The sequence below is a fragment of the Portunus trituberculatus genome, chromosome 21, assembly GCF_017591435.1.
Source record: "Portunus trituberculatus isolate SZX2019 chromosome 21, ASM1759143v1, whole genome shotgun sequence".
Lineage (NCBI taxonomy): Eukaryota > Metazoa > Arthropoda > Malacostraca > Decapoda > Portunidae > Portunus > Portunus trituberculatus.
Window position 1 is genome coordinate 6,302,485 of NC_059275.1, and position 12,500 is coordinate 6,314,984.

At 42.7% G+C, this 12,500-nt stretch overlaps 1 protein-coding gene across 2 annotated transcripts in view; it reads left to right on the forward strand.

Annotated features, from left to right (window-relative positions):
* The window catches only part of LOC123506997 (protein Skeletor, isoforms B/C-like), a 79,422-nt gene that overhangs the window by 10,150 nt on the left and 56,772 nt on the right, over window positions 1-12,500 (forward strand). Inside the window, exon 1 of one of the 2 annotated variants that reach the window (XM_045259492.1) lies at window positions 25-196. The exons of the other annotated variant lie outside the window; for it this stretch is intronic. Coding sequence (XP_045115427.1) covers window positions 40-196 — 157 coding nt within the window. The 5' untranslated portion in view covers window positions 25-39. Of the gene's footprint in view, window positions 1-24; window positions 197-12,500 lie in introns of those variants that run through there. 2 annotated transcript variants of the gene reach the window in all.

Below are 12,500 nucleotides of genomic sequence, written 5' to 3' on the forward strand. Positions count from 1 at the left end.
AACACCCTTGCTTCTTCATACGCTGACACTCATGACGTCATGGGGAAAAGGAGCCAATGGGAGGAGCAGTGGGCGGGGCCATGCGGTACAGCAGAAGTTGGCGTGCGGGTTGGTCAGTGTGTCACAAACATGGGAAGAAGAAGGAACACACTGGAGCTCTCCTGGTGCCTCGCCGTGCTGGCCTGCCTCGTCTCCGGTAAGCTAAACGAGACTTCTGGCACTGTTCCTTAGCCCCTGTACCCGCCGCCGCTCTGGTGGTGCACGGGCGTGGTGGTGCGCGGCGCGGCGCGGGGAGGCGGCTAACGGGAGTGTTGTGTTGTTTGACCTGCGGGTGTAGGCCAGGAGGGAAAAATCTCTTACTTCCTTCTCTTTCCCGTAATTCCTTAATGTGTTTTATCAGTTTCCGTGGAATATCCTACTCTGTCTTTAAGCTTTGTCCCAGCATCCTTCCAACAAAATGCTGTTAGACTGTGATTCCATTACTTTCTTGTTCTTTGTCAGTATCCTCTTTCATCCTTCGTTCAGCGAAAATCGGAACACAGCAGGAAATATAAATCGGCTTCACTACTGTACTTGCCAGCAATACATAAGTTATAACACTCCCAAGCTATTTGAAGCCAGTACAACTCGTGTAATAAGTACAGTGTAGTTAATAACACGATGCCTTCAGTTCTAGTACATATTGTTCCTCAAAAAAAGGCTTAGCTTTTTTAATCATATTGGATACATTTCTGGATTGCAGCGCTTATCATTCACTTGAACTACTCTTTTAGTGGGTTACGTTTGTCTTTCTTATACGCTGCCGTTCGAACCCATTCAATGTCTCGTTTGTTTCTCTCGAATGTTTGATTATCCGCTTCTTGCTCTGTTTGAAACATTCACTTATTTTTCTATTAACATTTTTTGCTCAGCAGTAAAAGCTCAAGAATATCGCGTTTCGGAGAGAGAGAAATGCAAGTATGTACTGAGCATATTTTGTGCTTTTTTTTTTTGAGCATCGCATCTCCGCCTATACCCATTGGTATACACACACACACACACACACACAGAGGGGGAGAGGGGACCAAGACGCACACAGTCTCGTAGACAGCATGAGAGACAGACACATTGAATTAATAAGACAGGTGGATAAATTAACACCCAGATCAACACAGAAGAAACACAATCTCTCTCTCTCTCTCTCTCTCTCTCTCTCTCTCTCTCTCTCTCTCTCTCTCTCGCAAGAAAGAAAAGCATGTAATCACAGATGGATGTAGACAGACAGGTAGAGTAACATAATACAGGTGAAATATAGAGGTTATAAAAATAAAAAGGGAAACTCGACTGCAGCTCTCTCTTCAGGTCATGGATCTAAGGTAGGGTGGGCTCTCTCTCTCTCTCTCTCTCTCTCTCTCTCTCTATCTCTATCTCTATCTATCTATCTATCTATCTATCTATCTATCTATCTATCTATCTATCTATCTATCTATCTATCTCTCTCTCTCTCTCTCTCTCTCTCTCTCTCTCTCTCTCTCTCTCTCTCTCTCTCTCTCTCTCTCTCTCTCTCTCTCTCTCTCTCTCTCTCTCTCTGTCTGCCTCATGTCAAATTTTGTACACACACACACACACACACACACACACACACACACACACACACACACACACACCCTAAAATCAAACAAAGGAACACGAATCAACATACGGACAGGTCATGGTTACACACACACACACACACACACACACACACACACACACACACACACACACACACACACAAAGTTCGAAAACCTTGCAAGGAACAAAAACGAGTACAGTCCATATTCTAGGCAGCAATCATCAGCACTCAACCCTCCTTCTCACTTCTCTTTTATCATTCGAACTTAGACAGACAGACAACAGACAGACAGAGACAGACAGACAACAGACAGACAGAGAGAGAGAGAGAGAGAGAGAGAGAGAGAGAGAGAGAGAGAGAGAGAGAGAGAGCATTTACTATTTATTATTTGTACTTTTAAGGCCACAGATCAATTTCACTTTCAGAGGAAAAAGTGAGAGAACGGTATTGAAAAACTTAAAATCCTTGTGCATCTTAACTTGCAAGACGAGATTGACAGGGATTAGGTGACTGTCCTGAGAGAGAGAGAGAGAGAGAGAGAGAGAGAGAGAGAGCATAGTGATATTCCAGGATTCACTTTCTCTCACTGCGTTGCTATGGATGTGTCGTGTCATAATACGTATCAGGTTTCACAGGAAAGTAATCATGGAGTTAAAAAAAAAAAAATGTAAATATGAAAAAAAAGTGTGGCCAACTTTCCACGAAGGTCGAGTGGGAGACGTAATCTTACCACTGCTGGGAAAAAAAAATAATTACGCGTTTATTGTCGCATAGTGAAAGCTTTTGGTGTCTCCACCTGCTATTGTTTTAATGTTGACACACACACACACACACACACACACACACACACACACACACACACACACACACACACAGTTGTTAATGATGTAACTAATTCTCTTTTATAGGGGTGAGAGAGAGAGAGAGAGAGAGAGAGAGAGAGAGAGAGAGAGAGAGAGAGAGAGAGAGAGAGAGAGAGAGTGAGAGTGTGTTTCGTATCTACCTCCAGTGTCAAGGGCATTCTTTGACCTGTGACCTTGTATAGAGAGATAGAGAGAGAGAGAGAGAGAGAGAGAGAGAGAGAGAGAGAGAGAGAGAGAGAGAGTGAGAGAATAAAATTAGAGAAAGTTTTGGAGAGCCTAGGTGGACAAAAACTAAATACCGGTTCCATAGTTGAAGTGAAGTCAAGATACTTTCTCTCTCTCTCTCTCTCTCTCTCTCTCTCTCTCTCTCTCTCTCTCTCTCTCTCTCTCTCTGTTAAAGGCTGCAAAACTCCCGTACAGGTGTGAAGGCAATAAAGCGGTGTATAGCGGCCAGGTGTGGTGCTTGGACAGGTGCTTACCTAGCCACTCATTAGGAAGGGAGAGAAGCAAGTTAAAATCAACCATATTTTACAAGCGTTCTCTCGTTTTCATCACCATTATTTTGTGTGGGAATAAAGCAGTCGTTTCATTATGCTTTTAGTTTTTTTTTCTTTTCAGTGATGTATATTTTTTTTATATTCTACATTGTTCCTTATTTTTTTTCCTGTATCTATAAGTAGTTTTTTGATCCATGCTTTTGGGAGTTATCTTTTCCTTGAACCCCTTCAGTACCATGACGCATTTCTGTATTCATTCTGCATACTATTTTGTGATTTTAAGAGCTTCAGAAACTCGTGTGGGGGATTAAGATAGTGAGTACTGTGGCCATTGTTCTTCTGATCTACATATATCCTTCCTAATGTCAATAAAATCGTCAAATCGTACACAAATCTCATGGTAAAAAAGCATCCCAATATTGAAAGGGTGAAAAAAAAGTAAGAGTATTATTTTATTACTGTAATCTTCAATAACTCGTTTGCTCCGCTTCATTTTTTTCCTGACTCTCTCTCATTTTACTTTCATCGCAATACATAATGATTCTCCAGTATCACTTTACTATGATGCAAGTCTTCTTTATTTTCAGGACTAGTTATTGTCACATTATAATTTTCCTTTCACTCATATTCTGATTTTTTTTTTTTCATAACTTTCTTTCAATGCACTATCTCAATAACACGGTTCCCTTTATAACCTAATTCCTTTTTCTCTAGTTCTTTTTTTTTTTTTTTTTAGGAATCAAGCTCACTTTAGTATTTTTGCAAAGTACTCCTTTCACTCGTATTGTGCCTGTTATTTCCTCTCTCTCTCTCTCTCTCTCTCTCTCTCTCTCTCTCTCTCTCTCTCTCTCTCTCTCTCTCTCTCTCTATGATGATGATGAAATAACAGAAATTAAGACTTGTATATAATTCGCTTCCTTTGTGTCAAAAGTATTTCAATTTTACTTTTTCTTTTACATCTCTTCGAAAGTCTACAAGGCCAGAGTAAATATACGTGTCTCATTAAGGAGGGATGAGAGAGAGAGGGAGAGGGAGAAGGAGGGAGAGAGGGAGAGAGAGAGAGAGAGAGAGAGAGAGAGAGAGAGAGAGAGAGAGAGAGAGAGAGAGATGCTTCTTCTGACCTTTAAAATTTCTCCAATACTAATCCTTCTACTCCACCACCTCTTTCCCTTCCCTTTCTCTTGCTCCCATTCTCCTTAATAGCATTTTCACTTTTATCTTGCTGGAGATGATTTTTCATGAAGATTATAGTGTTGCATTAGTAGAGAGCAAAATAATGATCATTACTTGTAGTAGTAGTAGAAGTAGTAGTAGTAGCAGTAGTAACCATGGCAACAAATACTCTGTTATACTTGATAGTCGTGGTGTTGTGAGCGCCAGTATTAGAAGGAGAAGCCGCGACAGTAATACCAGTAATAGTGGTAATGGTAGTTATAATGGCAGTAATAGCAGTGTCAATGCAGTATGAGTGATGGTAGTGACAGTGGTGGGGACAGTGAGAGGGAGGCGGGGAAGGGAAAGGTAGGTTCGTGAGGGCTGAGTGAGTGGACAAGGCAAGGCAAGGCAAGGCAAGGCAAGGCAAGGAGAGGCGAGGCTAAGTAAGATGAGGAGTGATGTACCTTCCCGACTAACCTTGTGAGCAAATATGTGAAATCTCCCCCAGTACCTTACCTCTCTCTCTCTCTCTCTCTCTCTCTCTCTCTCTCTCTCTCTCTCTGGTAGGTGGGGAGGGTCCTTCGCCTTTATTATCTCACGTCCCTCACTTGAGATCAGATGGTGCAATTTATTATAGACATCCTCATAAGAGTTGAGAGGTGTACGGATATTTATTCTCGCTTTTTGTTCCTTTGTAATCGTTGTTCCTCCTTCTCTCTCTCTCTCTCTCTCTCTCTCTCTCTCTCTCTCTCTCTCTCTCTCTCTCTCTCTCTCTCTCCCTACTCGTCATTCTAAGCACCATCATCAGTCGTCGTCACCGTCTTCCTGCGGCCTCCTGTCTCCTCCGCTTCCTTATGTTATTTTTCTTCTCTCTTGCCTGCCTTGTTTTTGTATGTTCTCCGCCATTCTTCTCCTCAATCTTATTCCTTGTCTATGTTGTGTTTCTCTATTCTTCCTGCTTTTTATTGTTTCTCCTCCCTCCTTTTCATTTCCGACTCTTCCTCTTCCGTTTCTCCTATCATGGCCCTTCCCTTGACCCTTGGCAGTTCTCTCTCTCTCTCTCTCTCTCTCTCTCTCTCTCTCTCTCTCTCTCTCTCTCTCTCTCTCTCTCTCTCTCTCTCTCTCTCTCTCTCTCAGAATTTCTGGTTTCCGTTAAGTTTCAACTAACTTAATTTATGCAGTTAATATCTTTTTTATTCTTTTACTTATGGAAAAACTGCGCAATGAAAAATGTGTATTGAAAAAGGTGTTGAAAAATGTGTGTCTGTGTGTGTGCGTGTGCGTGTGTGTGTGTGTGTGTGCGTGCGTGTGCGTGTGTGTGTTTATTCTGCATTTAAATATTCTACTGTCTGGGCTCACAAATATTTACAAAGTTCATGAAAGGTAAACGTTCACGAAATAATTGACCCTTCCCAAAAACAATAAGCAAATAGATAAATAAATTAACAAGTCCGTTTACATTTCTATCTTCAGTTTGGCAGTATTTTTCGCTTTCCCTTTCCTTATTTCCTCTTCCTGTTCTTCTGTCTTTGTCATCGTCTAGTCACAAACCTTGCCTGTAGATGAGTTGGAGGAGGAAGCGGAGGAGGAAAAAGAAAAGAACAGGAGGTGGGAGTTATGAGTTGGTGAGAGGAAGTAAGAATAGAGTTATGCCAGATCTTAAAGAGTGCCGTTCTCTCTCTCTCTCTCTCTCTCTCTCTCTCTCTCTCTCTCTCTCTCTCTCAAGGTGTCTACAACATTATTTTTTTGTTTATGGCCGTGTTTTGGCGCCTAACCAGATCTGAGAGAGAGAGAGAGAGAGAGAGAGAGAGAGAGAGAGACAGACAGACAGAGACAGAGAGAGAGAGTTCACTTTCTCTCTTCTTTCGTCGCGAAGGGAAAGTGAGTTAGTCGGGCCACGGTTTTGCTGTAGGCAGATACTTAAATGGCAGTCGACGGGCTACGGTTCTCTCTCTCTCTCTCTCTCTCTCTCTCTCTCTCTCTCTCTCTCTCTCTCTCTCTCTCTCTCTCTCTCTCTCTCTCTGTCTCTCTGTCTGTCTGTCTGTCTGTCTGTCTGTCTGTCTGTCTGTCTGTCTGTCTCTGTCTGTCTGTCTCTCTCTGTCTGTCTCTCTCTCTCTGTCTGTCTGTCTCTCTGTCTCTCTCTCTGTCTCTCTCTCTCTCTCTCTCTCTCTCTCTCTCTCTCTCTCTCTCTCTCTCTCTCTCTCTCTCTCTCTCTCTCTCTCTCTCTCTCTCTCTCTCTCTCTCTCTCTCTCTCTCTCTCTCTCTCTCTCTCTCTCTCTCTCTCTCTCTCTCTCTCTCTCTCTCTCTCTCTCTCTCTCTCTCTCTCTCTCTCTCTCTCTCTCTCTCTCTCTCTCTCTCTCTCTCTCTCTCTCTCTCTCTCTCTCTCTCTCTCTCCCACCGTGTGTGTGTAATCATCTGCATGTGAAGTAAAATCTCACTTCACTTTCTTCCGCCTTCCGTCAGTGTGTGTGTGTGTGTGTGTGTGTGTGTCTGTCAGCCTCCTTCAGACTTCCTCTTTCTCCATTCTTCCCTCCACCCTTGCCCTCCGCCCACCCGCTCACTCTCTCATTATTTCCACCCACCTCTTTCATTCTTCCTGCATGCATTCATTTTCTCCATTGTCTTCCGTGTAATCACCTTTTCCTTCCGTTCTTATTTTTTTTTTTTTTTTTGAGAGTTTGCTTCCTTTTTCCTCCTCGATATCTCTCCACTTTGGATGTCCACTTGTTGTTTTCTAGTGTATTCTTTCTTCCTTTTCTTCTGGACACCTGACAATTCGTTATTTCTTGGCTATTCTCCCATTTTTCCTTCTCTGTCTTCATCAGCATCTTCGTTCTCTATATCCTTCATTTGTTTTTGTCCTTCATCGTTATTCTTTACCGGACCTTCATTCTCCATTCATCCTCCCGTCCATCCCTCCAACCATTCATTCTTCCATTCCCTACTTCACCTTCCTTCCCTATACCCCCCCTCTCCCTTCTCCTTCACTCTCTACCCACCCATTCCTTCTCCACTGGCCACTCCACCCTCCCATCTTCCACTTACAGCCACCGAGTAACCCTGACACACAAATATATAAGGGAAGAGCAACATTGAGGTGGTGAGAGGGGAAGTATTGAAAGAGGGTTAAAATACGTATGTCCTTGAATAATTCTCCCTTGTCAAATACATTCTGGACGCACAAAGGTCAGTCTACAAGAGGGAGAGGGAGAGAGAGAGGGGGAGAGGGAGATCCTGCAGGTTGTCAGTGTTGAGGGAAGTACAGAGAGAGAGAGGATGAGGGTGATGAAATAACAATTAACTTACATGTGTAGCAAACGAAAGCTTTCAATTTTCTTTTATATCGTTGTGCGTTACATCTTTTGTTTGTCCCTCTGGTGTGCGAATGTGTGTGCAGAATTCGGTTACTTGTTTCGCGTTTTTTTTTTTTTCATCTTTTCATATTATATTTTTGCATGGTTGGACACATCTAGTACATATTTCGTTTTCATTATTCACGTGTTCTGCTGTATTTTTTTTTTATATTTCTGTTTGAAGTAGATGATTCTCTCTCTCTCTCTCTCTCTCTCTCTCTCTCTCTCTCTCTCTCTCTCTCTCTCTCTCTGTGTGTGTGTGTGTGTGTGGCACTTAACATTAATACTATCAACCAAAGTTTTTCGTCACTCCTTCACTGTTTTCACAAGCGCTTAACATAGTGAATGGATGAATAGTAAAAACCACAGCACTCAATTTCTCAACACCACCACCGCCAGCGCCACCACCAGTAGTTAATAAAACGTTGAAAATTATCCTCTTTCAAGCTGTGGTCTGACAGCGGTGTGTCAGGTTGTTTTCGTGGTGCCGGCGGGGAAAGTGTCATACTGTTGCTTCTTCCCTTCGTGACTCGTGTAACGTGACGCTGAAGGGGAGGAAGTGAAGGTGTGAAAATCGTGAATACAACTGCTGTAGATGAAAGTGTCGTTTTGTAGGATATAGAGTACGTGTGTGTGTGTGTGTGTGTGTGTGTGTGTGTGTGTGTGTGTGTGTGTGTGCAAATGAGATAAATTATGTAGATGATTTCCACTGCCGTCGTCAGACAATATTTCCTCCTCGTTTTCCTTTGTCTTTGCTTATTTTTTCCTCCAGAAACCTTTTGCTCTTTGTTATTTTCATTTTCTTCCTGTTCTTTTTTTCCCTTGATCTCATTCCTTTTCTTTCTTCCATTCCTTCTCCTATTCCTTTCTCCTTCCCTTCCTTCATACTTACTTCATCTCAACCTTCCTTTCTTACTTACTTGAAGCCACCTATTCCCGTTCATGGAGGAGAGAGAGAGAGAGAGAGAGAGAGAGAGAGAGAGAGCACACACCATCTGTCACACAAGCAGCACCCGTCCCCGTTACATGCACTTAGGTTCCCCTGAGGTGTTACGTGCAGCACAGCGCATGTTATGTCACGTACCAGATGCTACACGACCACGACAACCACCACCGCCACCACCATCACCCACTACTACCACCAGTCACCTACCGCTATATACGCAAGTCACTCGCTGAGCACCTCCACTGTTTCGAACATTAGACTGTCGCATTACGTTTTCTGTGTTCGTGTGTTCAGCATCTGGCACGCGCAAGGTTATGTATGCGATTCACGGGGGGTTTTCTTGGTCGGGCGTGTTCGTCCGTGGTTCCTGGAAACTGCTGGCTGGAGCTGAATATGGAGCGTTCCGGTGTGAGGTTTTGTTGTGTTTTGTTGTGTTGTTACTGTCAGTGCTTTCCTATTTGCTATATATTTTTTTTATTTATTTTTTAACCGGGGATTTTGTTCTTGTCTGTATCCGCTCCCGATCGCCTTACTCAGTTTAGTCCTCGCATTTGTTGTGTGTGTGTTCGCTACAGCTTTTAGTCTGAATCGATTTGTGTAAAAGAACGAACGCTGAGAGAGAGAGAGAGAGAGAGAGAGAGAGAGAGAGGAAGGGAGGGAGGGAGGGGAGGGGATTGTTACAACACGGAGTTGTTAGCTTATAGAGTCTTGTAATGTTACCTTAGGCTGATGGTTCCCTTAAGCAGTAACCAGTGACGGGGATGATGATGAGGATGATGATGATGATGATGAGGAGGAGGAGGAGGAGGAGGAGGAGGAGGAGGAGGAGGAAGAGGAAGAAGAGGAGGAAGAGGAGGAGGAAGAGGAAGAGGAAGAGTATAGGATGAGGAGGAGGAGGACGAGGGGAAAGAAAACCAGAAAAGGAAAGAAAATAATGAAAGTAAAGAGAGGGAGAGGGTGAGGAAAAGAAGAGAGGAAGGAATGCATGGAGTCACTGAAAACAAATGAATGGAAAGGGAAAAGTCAGAAAAAAGAATAGATAAAAAAAAAGTTTAGCTTCCTCTCCTTCCCTGTCACCGCGGCCCCTCCAGCAACCCGCACTGGTCGGCGACAACCACACCCGAGTCGCGGTTGTTGCTGTAAAAGAAGGCAATTTGACGCTTTTCCGTTTGCAACACCGCCACATAAGATGACGCTGCAAGTTCAACCAAGAGAGGAATACTTGTTGAGCTCGGAAAAGTCGGGATTTATTTTTGTATTATTTTGAACCTCTTTGATTAAATGACTCAGTGAATATCAAGGCCGATGAGCGCAAGTGAACGGTGCTCCGACGGAAGGAATGACGAAAACAAAACCAGAAGGGGAGAAAAATGTCGAGAGGAAGAGGAAGATAAAAAGTTATGTATAGGTTCTTAGAAGTTAGTAAGATAAGGAAAATTAATATCAAGAAAAGGGTGAGTAAAATGATGAAATAAATATATCAGAATATAAATGATGATCTCTAATGATTATGATAGTACGGAAAGATATTGATAAACGATTAGCTGTATAAATCCCGATTAAAAGTATGGAAGAAGAAAAGTGGGAGATAATGGAAAATATTGGCTACTGAAGATGAACTACGCAGAAACATTAAATAGTCAAGGTTACGGAGGAGCGACTTTCTTTTACTTGTGATACAGAGAGAAAGAATAGCAACAGCAAGAGAGAGAGAGAGAGAGAGAGAGAGAGAGAGAGAGAGAGAGAGAGAGAGAGAGAGAGAGAGAGAGAGAGAAAAGAAACGTAGGTATTCATTTTCACGGTTAAGATGCAAATAAGCAGGTTATGCTTCAGCATTTTGAGCGAATCCCGATATTAGCCGCGTAGCTTGTGCTTGTATACCAGGTGAGTGCACAGGTAGGGAGCACCTGGGCGGCGGCCACGCTGAGCTCTGCTGAATATTGATGAGGCACTGACAGACGTACTGCAGTGTTCATGGCACGCCATTTCCGAACCTCCGCCCTCTCTCTCTCTCCCTCCCTCTGTGTTTGTTGGCGGCGCAAAACACGTTGAACTGCTAAAAGGTAAATATGCAGCACTCCAATCTACCTTCCCACAACACGTTATTCAGGAAATGTGCAGCGTCTGTTTGCCTGGTGTTGGTGAGCCGCGCCGCACCGAGTGAGCGCCATGCTAATACTTCCGCTTGTAACAAGGAAGGTCGCGTGGTAAGGAAATGCAATAATAACGCTTCCGTCACCCTAATGTTGGTTCGCAGTGGTTAGCTCAGAGGAAAGGTTAACAAGGTAATTGGTGTAGTTTTCCCGGCCACTTCTCCCTTGAAGGTCGTTTGGTGCGCAAGTTGGAGCGAGATTTTGCGAGTCTTTTGTGTTCTGCCGCGTCCATATTCTTTATTCTGCTGTTTACCATTAGTGGTGAAACGTTTTGGGTGGTATCGCCAACTTTTTTTTTCCTTTTTTGTCACTTTTTTTTTTGTCACCTCGCATGGACGTGAATATTGTGAGGTGGTGACTGGTATTGTTTGGTGCTTTCAATGGTGTGATTCTACTTTCTCTTGTTTCCTCCATGAATAACTATCAGATTTTAAGTGACTCCTTACCACTTTCGTATATTTATTCCAACTTTTGTGCACTTGTTAAGATTTTGAGAGACGTTGTGTACTGTCATTAATAATTTTTCTGTGCTTTGTTTCGTCAAGCTTTGGGGAACATTACTTACCGCCATCCTATTTATTCCTTTCTTGCACTGACTAATGTTTTGAGCGACGTATTCTATTTATTTTACCGTTTGAATTTTTCTTTGCATAAACTAGAGACTGAAATATATGATAACATTTCTTCCTTATTGTTTTAAGTGTATAAGAAAATGTCAATTATGAAACAAACATAATATTGCTAATGTGTCAGGGTGTCACAATAAAAAGTGTGATCATTCGAACCGCCAGGAAAAAAGATATATATGCTTCCTCGTAAACAGATGAGAAGAATAGAGAAGAAAGCGATATTAGCATTACATGAGGCGCCTTAATGTTCCTCTCGTGAAGGTTAACACAATTTTTTTCAGTGTCAGCCTCAGGGTCGCTTATCTCATCTCATCTGCCTGACGTATCATATTAAATGAGAGTCAGAGCTTTTAAAAGATTAACGAGCCTTTTCTTCTCCGAGAGCTGAAGGTCATGGACAAAGTGTGTATTAAACTGTATTGTTGCATCTTTAATGTGTTTTCACGAGCACCGAGGGTCAGGGACGCCGTATAAATATATTGACTGCTAATTGCGATGTTTGTGATTCTAATTAAGGGAAGTAGGATACAATTACGAGTATTGAAATATAGGGACTAGACCTCCCCCTCTGTTATTGGTTTCTTCAGAATATATTCTAACAAGTTTAATTAAGCAGAGAAGTTGGGAAATAAAGGAACGGGAAGATGAGGGACGATAGAAAATAGTCAAGTGCTTGAGAAATTATCATACAAGCGAAGGTAGAAAGTGTCCAATTGCCATTGCATTAAAGTAAGTAGAAGTCACAGCCATTAAAGATTGAGACAGGTCGACGTATATACAACATCGAAACACGTGCCGCGTCATTACTCTAACTTCCTTGTATAGTTTCTCTAACATCTTGAAGGTCAGGTTATTCAGTCCATCCACATTACGTCTCGGTGTAATGAGCAGAACTGCCACGCTGAAGGGCGGCCACCTGGTGACTTAGTGGTGACTATCATCTCCTCCAACCATGTGAAGGGCGGGAGGTTAATCAACATCACGCATCACCATTAGCTAGACAGACTTCATTGCCTCCGTGACCTGACAGGCTTGGGTGCTTTCCTTTACTTTGATCAGCGCGAGGGTTTCTTGGTAAGCAAGCCGCCTAACAGCAATTTAAACTTCCCTGTTAATTGCCGTGATAACTCTCGACATTGACAGAGTTACTGGGCAAACCGATTACACGCGTCCTTGCAGCACGTCAGTAATGGTCATAGTATTAGTAATAATAAAGAATAATGACAAAAATAAATGCCTGGGGACTAAGAAACAAGGACAAAGGGCAATAAATAATGCAGATTACAATAACTACAGAGAGAGAGAGAGAG